The sequence below is a fragment of the Tetrao urogallus genome (genome assembly GCF_951394365.1).
Source record: "Tetrao urogallus genome assembly, chromosome: 1".
NCBI lineage: Eukaryota > Metazoa > Chordata > Aves > Galliformes > Phasianidae > Tetrao > Tetrao urogallus.
This window is the reverse complement of record NC_136813.1, coordinates 118,991,859-119,011,592: the sequence shown is the minus strand read 5'-3', so window position 1 is coordinate 119,011,592 and position 19,734 is coordinate 118,991,859. Positions and strand designations below refer to the sequence as shown.

The following is a 19,734-nucleotide window of genomic DNA, read 5'->3' as shown; positions in this document are numbered from 1 at the left end:
GGAGGGCAGTGCTGTGCAATGCTGACTCAAGTGATGGCAGATAATTGAATGCGTTTTGATACACTGGCTAAACACAGGGCTCTGAACAGTGAAGAATACGCAGCCACACTTTTTCTTCCGATAAAGGAATTTGAAAATAGAATCATAGAATCATTAGAGTTGGAAAGGACCTTTAAAGGTTATCTAGTCCAACTCCCCTGCAATGAACAGGGACACACTAGCTAGATGCAGTTGCTAAGAGCCCCATCCAGCCTGATGTTGAATGTCTCCATGGATGGGGTATCCACCCCATCTCTAGGTAACCTGTGCCACAGCTTCACCACCCTCACTGTAAAATACTTTTTCCTTGTATCCAATCTAAATGTTCTCTCTTTAAGTTTGAAATCATTTCCCCTTATCCCATCACAACAGGCCTTGCAAAAGAGTCTGATCCCTTCCTTCTTACAGCCCACTTTAGATACTGGAAGACCGCTCTCAGGTCTACCTGGAGCTTTATTTTCACCCAGTTGACCAGCCCCAGACTGTTTTTGCGATGTTCCAACACTAGGATCATTTTTGTGGCCCTCCGCAGGGTTCACTGCAACAGGTTCATAGCTCTCTTATACAGAGGACTCAACCTCTCGACACAGCACTCCAAGTGAGGCCTTGCCAGCGCTGAGTAGAGGGGCAGGATCACCTCCTTTGACTTGCTGGACATACTGTTTTTGAAGCAGCCCAGGATACAGTTGGTTGTCTGGGCTGTGAGGGCACACTCCTAGCTTATGTCCACCTTGCTACCCACCAGCACCCCTCAAGCCCTTTTTAGCAGGGCTGTGCACAACTCTTTCATCCTTAGCTTGTACTGGTAGAAAGGGTTGCCTCAACCCAGGTGAAAGATCTTGTACTTGTTGAATCTCATGAGGTTTACCTAGGCCCACTGCCCAAGCCAGTCTAGGTCTCTCTGAATAGTATTCCATCCCCCAGGAGATGTCAACTGCACCCTACATCTTGGGGTTTCAAGACTGCAAAAAAAAAAAATCAGTTTACCTTTGGAAGACCATTTTCAGTTGATATAAATACATGACCCACAAATTTTCAAATGGAATGTACAGAGCTGCAATTATATATTCAACTAAAAAATCTGATAACGTCTCTTTACCGGACTTTCAAAATCCTTGTTGTAGCAGAGAAAAATATCATTTGCTTCACAATCACACCATATTTCATTAATTATATTGTATATTTTGCAAGGACTGCTCCAAAAGTAATGCCTCTTGTTCTGCTGGCCCATAACATCAAAGGTCTTGCCTTTGAAAGTTGTCAGAGGTCCCAGGATTGCAAAAGTCAAGAGTCATCAACTCCAAAAAAGTGTTTATTATGACTACCATTTAAATACCAGATTAAGAAGTTGCTGGTGATGCATTCTAATCAGGTAATGACTGAATTTTGAATGAATATCTTAATTTTCTGATTAGATCCACTGCTTCAGCTATAAAAACTTATTTGCCAGGCTTGAAATATGTGTGGTTCACCTAAGCATTCACTGACATCTCTATCTCCCAAATCTTTGTGTGCCTAACTACATAGGATCAATTCTGGGATCAAATCAACATTTAAAATTGAAGACAGACTTAGTCCTCTTTTAAAGGTTTTCATAAAAATGGAGAGCAACTGCTTACAAGTAGATTCACTGTCATCAACCAAGGTTTGCAGTGAGTGCAGAAAACCAAACACACACCAGTGAACTTGCTACTTGCCTTTAATTTCAATTTTTAGCTGGGTGTCAATTATTGCACTCAAACAAATTTCTTAACTGTAAGTCTTAATGGGGTAAGGGCCCCTTTGCATTTCTTTGTAGTGACTTGGGGGACTTACTGGGGCCTACTAACCTTTACTAACGTAATAAAATTGTCATAGAGAATTATGTCTATAGAATTACTGAATCCAAAAACTCTAATAGGAAGAAAATAATCAATCATCTAGAGGTCTTAAGGGAATTAAGGGTCAGTTGAGACCTTTATTCATACTTCTGGAGCTGTTTCATAAATCACTAACTTTATATTCCAGTTCACCACCTGTAAAATATATGGAGAAGTATTTCCTGTTTCTGCCTAATCCATTTCAAATTAAACTCTCGGCTGCTAGGAGCACCTTTCACTATTTCTTCATTCAGAATCTCATCAAACAAAACTGCTAGGATATTTCTCAGCAACTTTTCAACCAAATTAAGGAACAGTTAATGACCAAAACAAGCACCACAAATAGTATTTAATCTTTCAAACAAAAAACAACTCAGGGTCTGCCTAGAATAGGAATGATATTGTCATGTGTTTGTGGCAAGCTCTGATCTCCCAAGGTTTTTCATAAGTCTATATAATATTAAGCAGACATAATTCAGTAAGGCTGTTTTTCCTTTTCATGCTCTTGAGTTTGAAAGTTTCCTTTGCTAGACCTGCCCACAATCCCTCCTATAACACAGATAACCTTGAAGCAGCTAGCTAGAAAATACATTTCATCAATGACCAGCCATTAATCTGCACTCATAATGGAGCAAAAAGAGTCACTACTGAAACGAATGTCAATTCTGACAGTAATCTCATAAGAACAGAGTTGGGAGACACTACAGGGCAGCAACAATGAAGGAATAAGCCTTCCTCTCCCCAAAGCCACAATTAAGCAAGAAAGTATGCTGGAAGTTATTAAAGTGGTGCTTTAATTATGGATTCTAGAAGCAGTTTAGGAGTAAACTGAAACCAGCAACAAGTCTCTTTACAAGATACCGAGGTTCTTTCAATATCTAAGAAAAAAATCTACCTGCTGCCGACTCAAAAATCTGAAGTTATGTTAGTCAAACGGTGCATGCTAGCATAGTGCTATCTGATTTATAAAAGCAATGCCTCACATAAGTGAAAATGAAACCTTTTAGCTTTCTCTGAGAGAGACTGAGAAAGAAAGCAAGTAATCACAAGTTATTACAGAAACTTAATCATAGCCTAATTAGGACCTTTGCTTCCCCAGCAGTTACTCAGATTTTGAACCTGCATGGCAGGTATGACATTAGAACCAGTAAGGTTGGAAGAGGACAACACGCAGACAAGTACAGGCAGATCTGGGGCAGCAACAAAATCATATGACATCCATTCTGACAAAAAAAAAGGGGGGGGGGGGAAAGAGTAGAGGAGAAGAAATGGAGAAAGCTTTTAACCTCCTCATTTCTTTCATATTTTTTAATGATGTACATAGCACAGCTTTAAAAGACAGAAATTGTCTCGTTTATGTATTCTCACAAGTAGGAGACCAGATGGGACTAAAATAGTGTTGTTTTCTTCCTCCTATATTAATTCTATGTACTTCCTCTTTGAAGCTTGTTGAAAAACTCTTCAGAGATCTAGAATCAGGATCTAACTGGTGTTTTTATAGTTGTTGATTAATAGGCAAACAGAAACCATTCAGATCCAAACAGATTTTTTTTCTCCTTTCCATTGTTCTGGCTCTCCTACCCTTTACTCCTGCTATAGGTTCTCTTGCTCTGCTGAGTTTCCCAAGATAGATATTGAGATAGACAACAACTATGGAATTGTTATAAACATAGACACAAAAAAAGGTGGGACATCAGCAAAAAATATCAACCTCAGAAGTACAGGAGTTAAAGTCAACCTTGAAGAATAAAAAATCTTTTGCCACCTTTGGCATGCCACTTTTGAGACAGCAAGTACTTAATCTTTCCGAATGCAAGCTCTGCTTCAAAAAGGACAAATCATTTGGAATAAGCTGGGGATGGGCACACAGTGACTGCTGAGCTGCAGTAACACTGCTTCTTCCAGAAGCAAAAAAAAAAAACCCAAAAAACAAAACAACAACAACAAAAAACTAAACACTTCAGAAAAATACTGTGAAGCAGTGTAGCACCTACAACAATTTATAAACCAGTATACTGTACTAGAGAACACAATTGTACTTCCCTGCAGCCTGAATGCAGGAGTCATAACATTCACTTTTTTTTGTCAGCTTGTGCAAACTGCACCTTCAGGTTGAAAGGCTTACACTGACATAGCTGCAGGACAGGTTACTAAAAGTACTGAAAGAAGTGTTTGGTTTAAATGTATGGTTTAACATTTTTGGTTTGGTTTATACGTATCAATGGATACGATTATTTTGCTGCAGTCAGCACTTGTTATATGACACTCAGAATGCTATGTCCAGGTTTTGTCTTCCCAGTTCAAGAAAAATATTCAAAACTTGGAGATAATCTGGCAGAACATCATCAAGATCAGCAGTGTACAAAAGCTGCTGTACTGAATTTTTGTGTATATAGAAAAAAAATGAAAACAAACTGAATGAATTGAGAACTACTGGAATAGATTATCAAAAGAAATTATGGAATATCTGTTCCTTTAAATACTCAAGGCTCAGGTTGATCAGGCCATGAGTAATACAATTTAACTTCTACTTGCCTTCCACTTAGCAAAAGGCTGGACAAGATGATCTACAGGGATCCCTACCAACCTAGACTTTTTCTGTGATTCCATAATCTAAATGTATACTGTGATCTAAACATTTGCTAAATACTACTTATGCAGTAATCTTATTTTTACATTAATTTTTTTCTGATTTGAATGTAAAAAAAAAATATTAATTTCTCTGCAAGTTATTAAGTATTATTAATTACTTCTGCAAGTATTAGATATCATGTTGGTTTATTTATTTATTGTTTATACTTTTTAATTATCTGCTTTGGAGTCATACAAGAACATACAGACACACAGACTCTAGCTGTCTCTGTCCAAGTTAATTTGGAAATGAAGTGCAGGGAACACCACTGTAAAAAAAAAACAAAGCTCAAAGTATGTGACTGGCAGAATTTTTGAGCTCATGGGCAACGTCATGCATACACAGAGGAACACAGAGGCCACCGCAAGCCTACTGGAATTTGGAGTGTGCTACTTGCAAGTCCTTGCCCCCAATAGCTCAGTCTGCTAGTCTGAGATCTTGGCCCTCTAAAGGTGGAGCATCCATGGAGATATTTAGTTCTAGTGGCTCAGTTTGCCATGTGTATCAAGAGGATAAAAAGCACTGCTCATATTTACAGACTGTCAAATGGATAAATACATTAACTGGTCCCAAGGGACTAAGTCTTATAGAAACAGATGTAACATCAATTCCCTAAAACAGTGAAAATTGATTTGACAGGGCAATTGGAATGGTAAGGAAGAATAATTACGACAATACAGTTTATTAGTTAAATTAGAAAAAATATCTTCACAACCAAAAGACACTAAAAGAAAAGCCCCTCTTTGCAAACATGACAAGAGCTAGAATAACTGGAATGGGTGCTGAGGGAATATGCAGGAGAGTAAGATTCCTATTCAGCTGATTAGTTTAGATGTTTACATTTCTGAATTACAATTCATTGACAGAACATCTACATCTCTTACCTGCTTAAGAACATAACTGATTGGAAGTTTTCAAAGACAATAAAGAAGAAGAAATGAGTCTTGTGAATAACTCAAGCTATCTAGCAGTCACACAGTTGCTAACAGATTATAAGCATTCAGCTTATATGTAAGAAAAGTGTGGGAACAAATTAATCAAGAACCCTAACAGAAGAATATAGCTCTGATTCAGAAGTAATCCTCCTGGTAACTGAAATTTACTAGCAGAATTACTAGAAATCCATATAAGTCAGGCCATCTAAAAAAAATCAGAGTACATGCTACAGGGTCAGACACAAAAAATCAATGAATCCTATGTGGTCAGTTGCAGAGATCATTACAAAACTGTTCATTTTATTATACGGATTTTATTTAGTTCTCTGAGCTAGCAAATTAAGTGAACACAGAATGTCAACTCTTTCATTTTTGCACCATTTCAGACTCAGTGATTGTACTTTATAGTATACAGAGATGATCATACATAACAGAATTACTCTGAGTAACCAGTTCCACACTTTATCCTTATACATGAAGAGTAAGCTACTTGGTTAAAGTTAACATGTTTTGCACTGTATGTGCAAAATAGTAGAAACCTGCTAGCAACTAATACATCTCTGTTTATGATCAGTAATTAAACTAATGAATCCTTTCAGCTTACAGTCATCTGCTCATAATCTTCTTTGGAAGCTCATGATTTTCTGGTTTCAGTCCACTTAATTGTACTGAACTTAAATAAATAAATAAATAAACAAATTAAAAAAAGAAACACTTATTTTAGTAAAAAAAAAACCAACACCTGTGAGTCACAAATCCTTACAGTGTTTGGAATTAATAGTTCTGTAACTAACAAGACACACACCAATTTGTGCTGATTTAAAATCCTTGCAACAACTCTCAACACATCATACATTTCCCAGTCATGTACGGTTGATTCAAGATGCTGCTCTTAAGAATCAACAGTTATGTAGTCATTTTCTACAATTTTAACCTACAGCAGTTGAAATTGTACCTGAATGCACTTAGGAACTATGGAGAAATCTACAAAAAAATAAATAAAATTCAGATTCAGTTCCTGTCTTCTTATGACTTGTCAGTATAATATTTGAAGAAAGACACACAGACACACATGCTTGAAAATACACTGAAGTACTATTTCAGGTGCACTGATTAGAGAAACAGCACAAGGGTTTACATTAAGGAGAATCAGAAAATAAGCCAAAGAAAGGAGTAGCAAATTCAGCTTGCAATGAGAACCTAGTAGGCTGAACAAGAACCCACAGATGCACAATTTCTTCCCCAATAAAACAGAAATAACATTTTTTTTTTGCAAACACTACTGCCTCTAAAAAATCATTTCTCATTTACTGAACTTAATAACAAACCTAGCAAACACAAAGAGTAAAATAAATTGCACATTAGATATAGTGTGCTTAAGCTTGCATCCCCTCCAAGGCAGAATAGAGACACTGTCTTACCGTGATACTAAATGTTTACAGGAAGGTTCAGACTGGTTACTAATACCATTGGACCTGGCTATGACTTCATCCAGGGCAACCATAAACATCACCTGGATGTATTGTAATGCTCTGAGAAATCTAGCATTACCTGCTCTACCTAAGCAGTGATAAACCTGTTGACCATGGTGCCCAGTTTTGACAGATACCAGAGAAGATGAATGACACATGACTTTCAAAATACAAACTGGCAGCAAGGCCAAGAATATTCAATATCCATAGTATACTGGATGACAGGAGTAATTCAGTGAGGTTTGGACATTAATGTGAACTTTTGCTCAGCTCAGGAAAAGCAGCAGGAAAGAAGAATGATCATCGCAGTCCAATTTCCAAACACTTGGAAGTTCAGGTATCTGCTGAATATATATTCAGCAGTCCTAAGCAGGAAGGTACTGAGCTGAAGGTACCAAGTAGACTTAGAGCTAATTTGTTTCAGAAAGCTGTGAAATTGCTTTGGGTTTAATGTCCATGATCATTTCTGTAAATGGACATTAACATTATTAAGTTTGATGTTACCACCCCAATAAGTTCATTAAATACATTCAGTAACACACTTCCAGCTGTATTAGATCCCTCTACTTTATTTGGAAGGTGTCATTTATTTGTTTTTGCAAGATACTTAAAAAAGAACCCTAGATACCCATTACAATTCCATCTTTAATTCAAAGCTTCAGTGAGTTGCTGAAAGTTTAGGTAACCTTACTAGAGATGTGAGAGGAATACAGGAGCTACAAAGTATACTGTACCAAATTGTATGTGACAACTTGGCTGCCTCCAGGAAATGCCCTAATTTTATACACGGTGAAACAAACTGAACTTTACTTTCCAAATTTGGACTGCATCACATCTTTTCTACCCAGGTTCCATTCTGCACCAGCAACATTTAAATAGACAGCCTCTTGGACATTTTGATAATGGAGTTACAAGCTCATCCTACTCTACATGCACAAGGAAGATTATACCTCTTCGGATCAGCATTTGCAGACTTACTTTCAAGGAAGACAGCAAGAAGACATACAAGGAATGTGCTAACAAAGGCCAAGTCAAGCAACTTACTGGTATGATCTAGAGGACTCTATGGGTCTGGAGGAAAGTAAGGACAATTGCAGCTATTTTGCTTATTCATTATTATAATCATAGCCTTATAAAAGTTGGTATTATAGTTATTTTTTAAAATTGCAGGAATTAAGACACAGAGGGTTGAACATACTTTCATAAGGTCAGAGAGACAGTGGATATATAGAATAGAACCTGAGTCATATTCTTAAAGAAATAAGTCTACTCTGGGAGTTGGAGGACTGGGGACATATTTTCCAGTTTGAAAGTGTTATTCTACTTTTCACTTTCAATCAATATAAGCTTCTTAATACATAAATTAGGAAACTACGTACAGCAGACTACTCTATATCAGATGCACAAAACAAACCTGCATTTTAAGTTATGAATCAACTGACCATTTACTCAAAATAGCAAGCAGAAGTGGCCTGCTCAACCTACAGCTAGAGGAAGAACGCTCCAGGACTGAAGGGAAAAAAAAATAATAGAAACAAACTCAAAAAACTCAAACCACCAACTGATTAAAATACGATGTTAGTAAAGAGCAGTAACTGAGACAAACACTGTGAAAAGTGACATATCAGATGTCCCCCCTATCGAGTTAATCAGCTTAGACTCACTTCCCTAAAAACAGTTATGGGGCCCCTGCCGTGAAGATAAAAATGTCTAGCTCAGCTCTGAAGTAAGCCTCAGTATTTTAAAATAAACCTAGCCTCAGGCCTCAAATAACATTTAACTGTTATGCTATAATGATATTTATTTTTAATGGAGTTTATTCACAACATATTCATTAGGACATGATACTGTTTGAACTACATATTACTTTTCCTTCTCCTTCTAGACAAATCACTGACATACAAAACATTTTTTTGCTAAGTGTAATCCAACACTGATGTGTACATTTGCATAGACAACCTGAAGAGTGGTATAGCACTCGGAAACTAAAACTAAACTGTGGAATCTTTTCTCAGCTTCTCAAATTCATATGAAAAACGGAGTTCTTCTGCTAATGTGACTGAAAACAGTCTTTAGAAAATTAGGACCACTTCTTTTCCAGACTTCATTATATTGCTTTGAATAACTTTTATTATTATTATTTATTTTTAGTACCCTTACTTTCATGGGATTGTACTGCAATTGTTATTCTGTTGCTGTCTTATGACATAACAGTCAAAATATAACAGAAATAAATATGTCTATTATGTCAAGGGACAAGCATCTCAGGGTCATTCTCTGCCTGTCTCTCCTTGTCATTATTCCCTATGTCAATAAATGGAGTTATCAGATAATGCAGCCAGGGGCAAGAGACTAGACACGAGAATTTGAACGTGCTTCCCGTTGTAAGATGTCAGTAATTTGCAATTTTTCTCATTTCGGGGACAAACCATCTGCCCCTCTTAAACCTCAGAGATTAACTTTCAATTATGCAGAGGGACAAAGCCTGCTCACAAGATTTAACTGACCAACAGGCTCAAATAAGCGTTTAAGCTTTGGTGTGCTATTTCATATATTCCTGTTAAGGGTAAATAAACATTTAAGTATGGATTACCATAAATAAACCATTCTAAAATCTCTGCCTGGTCTACAGTACCACTGTCTCTGATAGCAGTCTCGCCCAAACAGATACAGACATGCTCCCTTTCTTTTAGTGTGATCTGAGACTTAATAAAATGTGACTTGCATGGCTGCAGTACTACTGTCTTTATGTACAATGATAATCACACAACATTGTTTTTCATCTGTAAGAAAAAATATGAATCACTCCTGCTGTAATAATAAATTAGACAAATAACTAATGCAGAAAAATCTCATCAGGAGCAATAGTTTTTATCTGTAACACAGTATCAATGGAAAATTTGCTGTATTAAAATTTTGCTGATACTTCAAGGTCAGCTACTCTACAGCCCACATTTTTCTGTACTTTACATTCTAGCAAAAAGAAAATCTTAGCAATCTGCTATAAATTTACTCCAAAACTGAGTATCAAATAACTGAATTTGGAAATTTGACTCCATTTAACTTAGATATGTGAACTTATCCTCATAATTATATTACTAATAATAAACTAGTACTGTTCCTATGAGACATTTTTGAAATAGCTTAAATATAAACAACTAATAAGACACATTAATGACCTGACTGCATTTAGCTTTACAGCTCCTTGAAATACAGAAGATCAGAAATTGTATCATCTTAACAGATACATAGTTCCCAAAATAAGACACATTTTATATTAAAATTAAAGCAATGTTAAGTGTATTATAAATGCCTCTCTGTATGTGCATTCATTAACCTTAACTGATAAATTAAACTTCTGAAGTCTGTTTTCTTGCAAAGTTCTCTGCTGAAGTTTCAATAATTTCTTCCTGACAGTTCAAATTTTACTTTTTAATTCTCATTTTGAAATTCTCATGTCATGAATAAAATTTATTTAAAAAAATTTTGTTTATAAAATTTCCATTTTATACACAACATGATTATGTGATACAGTCTGTGAAAACAGTTTCTATAAACCTTTCCTCTGATTAAAAAAAAAAGAAGTGAAACCTATCCTACAAATACATGTAACCTAAACTTTTTAATTTAATGAATACCTTTCTTGACAACTAAGTTGCTACCTGTAAAGGCAAACATCAATACTGGATTTCTTCTGCAGAGCTACACAGAGAGCTCCTCAATCTCCATATATTTGCTCATAAACATTCTGAAGGCAAACTAAGTCAGCAAATGTTTGCACTTGCCCCATCCCTTTGCAAAACATATTACACACTTACGATAAATTCAGTGTAAATCATCATCCCAGCCACATTTAAATACTATAAGCTTCCTTAACCCTCAGCTCAGACTTCCCTAATCTCTGAAAGAAAGCAATGCCAGATGGTCATGAACAACTGCTAAGAGGACCACAGAGAAACACCTGTAGCTCTTAGTAGTATGGTGGAGAAACACCTTCTGTTTCAACTTACTGCTCAGCCACACTTAGATCAAATTGCTGTGTGGAACTCGCATGCAATCCTTCAACATTAGCTCATACATCTGCTTTTAACTTTCAAAAAATGTATTTTTTGTCATGAATCTAATTCAACAAAACTTACGTCCTGTTGGGCAGAAACAATACTCCAACTCTTTACCATATTTGTTTCAGCAACAATATGCTTGCTACACGGAGACAAGAACAATCCACTAAACAATGTACTCCTCCATCACCTCCATGCATATACTTGTCAATACAGATAAGTCTGAAGAAAAATATGTACACACATATATATGTATGTATGTGTATATGATATGTGTACATATGCTCATATATGTGTGTGTTATATACAAGGGCTGCTCTGAAAGTAAAGCCTCCTATTTTATTACCTTGGCCCATGACATCAGAGGCAGGTGACGGTGGTATGGCAGTAAAGATTGAACCTTCCTGCCAGTGATCCATTACATTCTGTTGCCATGTGACAGATGGTAGGAGAGTAGCAGTCTGACAAAATGCCATCTGACATGGAAGTGCATATGAAGCAAAGCTGTAAGGCAAGAAACAATCCAGGCAACCATGCACAGCTGTCACACTACAAAATGAAGAGCTCATCCATGAGAATCTGTGGATTACAATCAGGGATACATGTATGGAGCTCCAGTGCACTGAAAACAATGGTTGCAACACTGGAAAATCACAAAGTTTGTGCCACGTGGATCTCGTGAATGCTCACAGGAACAGAAAGAACACTGTATACAAATCTGTCAGGATCTATTGAACTAATACGAAGCTGAAGGTGACAGTTTCCTGAACTGTATCATCATCATTGATGAGACAAGGTGTCACCACTATGAGAGAGTCCACAGTGGCCACATGGGAATTCCCTATTCAAGAAAAAGATCAAGAAGCAACCTCTAGTAGGTAAAATGATGAGAATCATCTCTTGTGATAAGAAAGGGGCGAGCCTTCTGGATTTCCAGGAACCAATACAAACCATCAACTCTGAAAGCTACATCACAATGCTGACTAAGCTAAAGGCTCAGAGTTCCAGGTCAGAGAAGATAACTTTTCTCTTGCAACACAATAACATCAGGCCCCATACCCATCTGAAGACTGCTAGTTTTCTCTTAACTGTCCTACCACACCCACTGTACAGTCCAGATTTGCTGACTGCTCTTCTGACTTTCACCTATTCAGGCTGATGAAACATGGATGGTGTGAGCAACACCACCATCGTAGCAGCTGTGAAACAGTGACAGTGGTTCACCTCTGCTGGTGCAGATCTTTAAAAGCAAGGCATCCAAACTCTTGCCCATGGCTGACAAAAATACACAGCTAACGGTGGTGACTAGTTAAAAAATAGCATTTTGTGGCTGAGATTTTGTTCTGTCCAATAGTGTTATTGTGCTACTTGTATCTGCTGTGGTTTCAATGCAAACAGGAGGCACTACTTTTAGAATGACCTATGTACAAGAAAGCAGAATGTCTGCCTCCAAAATTTCCTCATGAAACCAGCACTGGAATTTCAACTCACAAAAGAACTAATAAGAATTAAGAAGCATTTCAAGAAACTGCTGCAGTATCTTGTAAAAGTTGCTTTACAAAATATTAATTTACTTTCTACTTCATATCAGAAACTCACTCCTCATCATTATAACCAGGAACTATTTCATTTTCTCTAGAGCACTTTACTAACTTTTTTCAATTTCTGTTGTAGTTTCCACGGAAATAAATTGGAGGCATTACTTTCAGAGTGACCTACATCTATTTATCATAGAATCACATAATCATAGAATGGCCTGGGTTGAAAATGACCATAACGATCATCTAGTTTCAACCCCCATGCTGTGTACAGGGTCACCAACCACTTGACCAGGCTGCCCAGAGCCACATCCAGCCTGGCCTTGAATGCCTCCAGGGACGGGGCATCCACAACCTCCTTGGGCAACCTGTTCAGTCTGCCACCACACTGTGTGAAAAACTTCCCCATAATATCTAACCTAAACCCCCCCTGTCTCAGTTTAAAATAATTTCCCCTTGTCCTATCACTATCCACCCTCAGAAACAGCCATTCCCCTCCTAGTTTATAAGCTCCCTTCAAGTCTGGAAGGCCGCAATGAGGTCTCCCCAGAGCCTTCTCTTTTCCAAGCTAAACAAGCCCAGTTCCTTCAACCTTTCTAAATAGGAGAGCTGCTCCAGAACTCTGATCATCTTAGTGGCCCTCCTCTGGACCCGCTCTAAGAGCTCCACGTCTTTCCTGTACTGGGGCCCCCAGGCCTGGACGCAATACTGCAGATGGGGCTTCACAAGAGCTGAGTAGAAGGGGACAATCACCTCCCTCTCCCTGCTGGCCACTCCTTTTTTCATGCAGCCCAGAACACAGTTGGCCTTCCAGGCTGCAAGTGCACACTGCAGGCTCATGTCCAGCTACTCATCCACTAGGACCCCCCAAGTTCTTCTCTGCAGGGCTGCTCTGAAGGAGATCTTCCCCCAGCTTGTATTTATACAAGCACCAAGTCATATCGTGCCCAACCCAAGTGCAGCACCCTGCACTTGGACTTACTGAACCTCTTTATGTTCACTTCTCTAGCCTGTCCTGGTCCCTCTGGATGGCTTCCCTTCCCTTAGTGTATCAAACACACCGCTCAGCTTGGTGTCATCTGCAAACTTGCTGAGGGAGCACTCGATGCCATCATCTATGTCATTGATAAAGATGTTGAAGAGCACTGGTCCCAAGACTGACTCCTGTGCAACACCGCTTGTGATCGGCCTATCTTCATACACACGGACAACAGCCCTGTATTCCTCCCAGGATACACAACCCTGCTTTCACTTTCTGTACATTTCCCTTTTTTCTCTCAGTTTAAGCTGCAGGTCTTTGCACAGTCACAACAGTCGCTTGCCTCCCCTGCTCGACTTCTTCTGCTGGGGATGGAGAGCCGTTGTGCTCTCAAAAGGGTTTCCTTAAAGAGCTGCCCGCTTTGTTCTGTACACACACCCTTAAGGACAGTTTCCCAGGGGATCCCACTCAGCAATTCCTTGAGCAGTTGGAATTTTCCTCTCCTAAAGCACAGGGTCCTAGCTTTGCTTTTTGCCAGGTCCACATTCTTCAAGATCATAAACTCCATCAAGGCATGGTCACTACAGCCCAGGCTGCCTCCAATCTTAACCTCTCTAATGCTCTCCTCTGCAATATATATATATTTTATATATGTATATGCATACATAATTAATCTTCAAATATGTGTGATCTGGCTGACAGGCAGAAGGAATAGTACAGTTCACTGGCACATGTGGGAGAGACTAAATCTTCTCCATGACAATAAGCAAATAATGGAAAAAACATCCTTCTTTGGGCCAACGCTAAGAACTGTTCAAGGTAACGGGGTTCACAGTTCTTGGACACCAGAGGTAAACACTGTTCCCCATTTTTCAGTAGATGTATTAAAGAACTACTGTAGCACTGTAGTAGAACAATACTTCCCAGCAGCCACCCATTTTGCTACTATAAATCTAGAACAAAGTGGCTTTCTGGAAAGTACACAGGTCCTTCAGATTGCCCATTAACTACTTCATTTGCCACATAGCTGCTAGAGTGGCATCTGTTTAAAGACACTTTAGAACTGCTTTCAATCTCTGTTTACAGTTGCCTAAAAAAAGGGTTTTTTAATAAAAGAAATCACTTTGCATTACAAAAGATGATTGTAACTGCTCAAGAGCAGACACAATTTCATGGTTCTGGACTTCTCTTTCTTAATAAAAATTCTGAAGGATGCAACGCTCAAATTGCAGTGGGATACTACAGTCCTAGACACAGCTCAGTCAGCAATGCTGGAAAACATGTTCTGTACTTAACAGCTCAGTGTGCTGACGACCAGGACTAATGAGACCAGGCAAACCTGGGAACGAGGAAAAAGGGTTGAGAAGAAAGACAGGACTGAAAAAGCAGGGAGTGCTTCAGTACAGAGTAGAAGTAGGAGACAGTGGCAGAGCTGCCTGGGAAGCCCAGAGCTGGGCTAGCAGGAGAGTTTAAGGCAGGAGTGAGTGACACCGAAATTTTCATAGTCAGCAATGAACACATACACACAGCCAAACACCCACAGCCATAATATAACAAACAAAGGTTCCAGATACAAAGCCAGAGGTGGCAAACTACAGTACAGTACACTTGTCTATAGCATGCTTCATTCTAGCTCACATTTCCATGAGTAAAATGAGATGGTCTATTTACTTGAATGGCTTAAGACACAGGATAATAACATAGTCTGATTACGAAAAATAAGAATCTAGAAGATTTCAGTCCTCTCGAATGATGCACAAGATGTCAAGTTTGGCTGGCAAAACTGAATTCAAGTCAGGTAAAGAGAAGAAAGAAGGAATTTAATACAGCTAAGGTGAACAACATAAACCAGGCTGGTTGATCAAGTTTCTGTTGTAACCAACATCGAAAAGTACTTGACATCTTGCACGTTAGCATTTTTCTGTAATTGTGATTCTACGGAACCGTATTTATTCTGTATGGCATAGCTCATAAAAAAAAACATTTTTGGAATATCAGAGATGTGACAGTGTTTAATAACAGAAAGAAAAGTAATATAATACTCATAAGAAAACACATGTATTTTAGTAAGTGAGGGTGAAGAGATAACTAATGACTGATCACAGAGAACACAAATAATGATATCAGAAGAGCTGCTCCAAAAATAATGGCAACAAGCATCACATGAAAAAAATGCTTCCAAGGCATCAAAGTAATATAACCTTCAGGTTGAATAAAAATGATTAACTCCAGGAACAGTTAAGGCAACTTCCTAGTAGTGTTCATATACAAAAGATCAAAAAAAAAAACAACATACAAACTTTGATGGAATCTTCTTCACTCCTTTCTTTCTATTTCTTTCTATTTAAGTAAGATTCACACAATTTCAGTGGTTGAAACATTTCAATCTATTACTGTTAAAAGATCACTGTTGCTAGAGTGGTTCAGTGCTAGACCAAATCTCCCATTAATGCTTTCTCCTAAAAGTTATTTCAGTAAGTGGGTCAGATGAACAGAGAAGCCGCTAGTAAGACTCCAAATTTGAACACCGATGACTCCAGACCACCTAAACTGTACTGTTAATGGCCCTTCTTTTAAAATAAACCTAGAAAAGATGTCTTCGTTTATTTATGAGATATACTGTATATTTCCGGACCACAAACATTAATGATGTGGTTCATACATTCAAACACTGTAGTCATCAGGAAAACAGTGACCTTAAATGAAGCAAACTATTTCATTTTCAGCTGTATTCATGCACCGAGTATTACAATTAGTCTGTATGTTCCTCAGCAATACTGTTCACTCAAGGATGCCAAGCTACCAATTGATTTGAACATCTCCTCCCTTCCTTGTATCTCACATAATTTTGTTCAAAGTAGACATTATGCTTTTAGTTTGCTTGTTGAGGCATTGTTACAACTCCTCTTGCCTCTTGGCTGATGGAGGAAAATCAATTTTGATCCTTCAGAAGTAAATGCAGACCTCCAATTTCATATATCAGTGTGGACAACTGTCGTTGAAACTGAACCCAGACTACTTCATCATTCCAGTTATTTCACATTTATGCTGATACTGTAAGAGGTTAGGACATACGCAATTCATTGTTTTTAATTGGAGAAATGGAACAGAATTTCCTTCAAACAAAAAGGCAGCTTGTGAATGAAGTTTACAATAAATAAATGACATTTATGTCAACAGCGAGAATGCACTTCAAAATTATATTTAACTACAGCTTAATAAATTATGAAACCTGCCATCACAGGATTTTAACCCTACAGTAATTCTTCTCTTCCTGAAGAATAACAGCTTTGCCATTTCTTAAATAACACAGTTCAAAACATGTAAGAATATTGAGTTTCAAGATTTATTAATTGAATCTCAGCAACCAGATGATAATAAATATACTAAAAATGTATATTTTCTCATTGGTTTAATGAGGGTTTAATACTGAATGTATTCCATGCAAGTATGAGAGACAGGGCAAGGAGGGGAGGAGGAGACAGCTGGGGGGAGGGGAAGAACTTACTGTAGTGCTTCAAAGATGCACTATAAATGTAATGCAGCAGTACAGACAACACTAACAAATGAAGGCAACTGAAAATGCAATACTCACCCAAAATATCAAATTGAAAAGGAACATCATATATTTCAAACAACACAGGCAGCCTCTTGTCATGTCGCACTTCTTAAATTCTAAAAGGAAAACAAAGGATAGATCCAGGTAAAAGACCACATATTTGCTGCCTTTGGGTGCACTGTATTTGTCACTTTTTATGCCAGTCCCAGTCCCAGAACCAGTCCCAGTTTCGATGCCAGTGTGGTTCTGTGTGCGTGATCCAGCTGTACCATAGAAAGCTCCAGCAGTAAAACCTCGACCAAATTGCCTTCCTGAGGTAGAAGGTTTAGCAAAATCTGAGTCTTTGCTATCCAAAGATGGACTCCGGTGAATTGAAGAATCCTCGCTACTTGACTTCTCCATGATTTCTCTTTCCATAGATGTCAGATTCAATGTACAGCATCTCTCAGTGTTAAATGCAATGCAATACAAGCTTTCTGTATTTCGCTTCTCTTTTTCTTCATACATAAATCAGATAATTACTGCAGAATTTATTCACTGCATTGTTGCTGTTTATCTATTTTTTATAGCAATGCAGGCTGTACTCTATCCATAGCATGGATTTATTCATTAATATCCTATCCATGCACAGACTCATGATTTATCTTGATAAATCAGATACGCAGAACTTCAGTTTTTATTCAAGAGCCACAGGCTCGTCTCTCTGCCCTTATTCTACAGCCCTCTAATCTACAGGCAGCAGATGGTCCTTGCATCCATTTCCAAAAAGCTTCCGCAGTACACCTAGGAGAACACTCTGCAGCCTGACCACTTTTCCTGCTCTAACCTTCCCTCTCTGAGTCTGTCTGTTTCACACGCTGTCTTTTTTTCCCACCCGTTTACAGTATCTCATTCAGTAATCAGCTATCAGAGTGCACTCTGTGTTTCACTGCTGTTGATGTGAAATCAGCAGCAACTGCAACCACTGGGCATTTCCCACAGAAATCCCTGACCTAATAGCAAATAATAAATCCACCCTCTTTCTTGCTCCTCCCCTCTGCTTTCCATCTGACCAGTTAGAAGAAGCCTTCTCCCACAGGGCACGCCTCCATGACACAGTATCTTTAATAGGATTAGAATTACTCTTGACTATACAAGTGCACAACAGAAAATCTCTTTAAATGTCAAGTACTGTTTAGCTGTTTATGAGCTAGAACTGTGAGGTAACAGTACTTGTACAGTGCAATCAAATCATGTTAAAATATATATTAGACAGCCAAGATCTAGCCTCCCACTATGCACAAAATGAACACTGACTACACAAACAGAATTTTCTTCGGGCTTAAATGTCATGCGACAAGATACTGGAACAGACTAGCAGCCAGCATACACTGAATAGACACATATCTCACTTATGCATGCACACAGTGACACCGTCACCTCTGAAATAATTAACCACAAGAAAAGCTGAGCTGCTGTCTCTTACAGGATGATCAGTGAATTCTTAAAACTTGAAATTTAACAATATCTGAACCTCCACCTATTTACAGGCTGCTTAACCAGTAATTCAGAGATTATTTTTATGTATGCTGATGTATCATCCTATGCTGTAAGTAGATTATGAACTAGAAACATTGACACAAATGTCACATTTCTTTTCCAGATAGTAGCACAACATGCCTGGTAGGACCTTGAAATAGAGGAAGCAGGAGTGTGCATGTGTGTTGGTGCCTATGCTTGAGGGGGGGCAGGGAAAGGGGCAATAATTCTGGTCACACTTGGTGCTTTCAAATTCATCATTTTGTCAAGACTTTAAGCACACCACAAGGATGTTGCAAAGGGAGAAAACATTTAAACTGTAAATTATTGTTCTCTTTTTTCAGAGAAAGGATAATAAGAGACCACTACAAAAGAAATACAACAACGAGAAAAAAAAAAAAAAAAGCCGAATTAGAGCTGATCCTGTGAAATTTCCATACTCTTAGATATCTATGCCCAACAGCTCCTTAAAATTCTGTTATTTCTACATTGAAACATTGGAATCAACTTCCTAAAGCAATGTACCTTTATTGATAGGCTCTTCCTGTGAAAATATCCTTATTTTCCTGTGAAAATAACCACGAAGTGCTTCATGCCATGAAATACTTAGCATTTGTGAATGTAAAATTCTTTCTCTGTGTTTGAATAACATTTTAGGAGGCAGGCCCAACCCTTTATTAAGCATGCTTATTCACTCTGTTTTTTAGAAGTCATTTCAGAATTACCATATTACCATATGTATCAAGTTTCTCCATCATAATTGCAACTATATGATAAAGACTAAGTAGTCCACATGAAACACTGCAGCACAAAAGTTTGTGCACATAACACAAGGAGAAAAAAATCCAAAGATGTGAAAGCTTGGTATGCCGTGACCAGGAATCTGCCTGAGACACTGGAATTTGCAGGATAAGTAGCATTTAAAGCACAAAGCAAATACCTAAGTATCGTTTTAGAAGAATGAAAACACTCTTTGAAAATTTACTTGAAATTTCACTGATTGTGAAGTTATGCCATTTCAATCCTATGCTGCAGCTAGTTACTTTCAGAATTTACCAAAATAAGCTCTCAGCAAAAAATGAGACTGCACAGGTTGTCTACAGTCTAGTATATTTTTTTCTGTTTACTCTTTAGTTTGCTGT

The 19,734-nt window shown here is 38.0% G+C and overlaps 1 protein-coding gene across 1 annotated transcript in view; it reads right to left on the bottom strand.

The window, feature by feature from the left end:
* TSPAN9 (tetraspanin 9) overlaps nucleotides 1–17,581 on the bottom strand; it is a gene marked incomplete at both ends in the record, with an annotated part of 64,061 nt that extends 46,480 nt beyond the window's left edge. Inside the window, one exon of the mRNA XM_079532531.1 lies at nucleotides 17,111–17,581. Coding sequence (XP_079388657.1) covers nucleotides 17,111–17,581 — 471 coding nt within the window. The remainder of the gene's footprint in view (nucleotides 1–17,110) is intronic.
* Nucleotides 17,582–19,734: the final 2,153 nt, after the last annotated feature.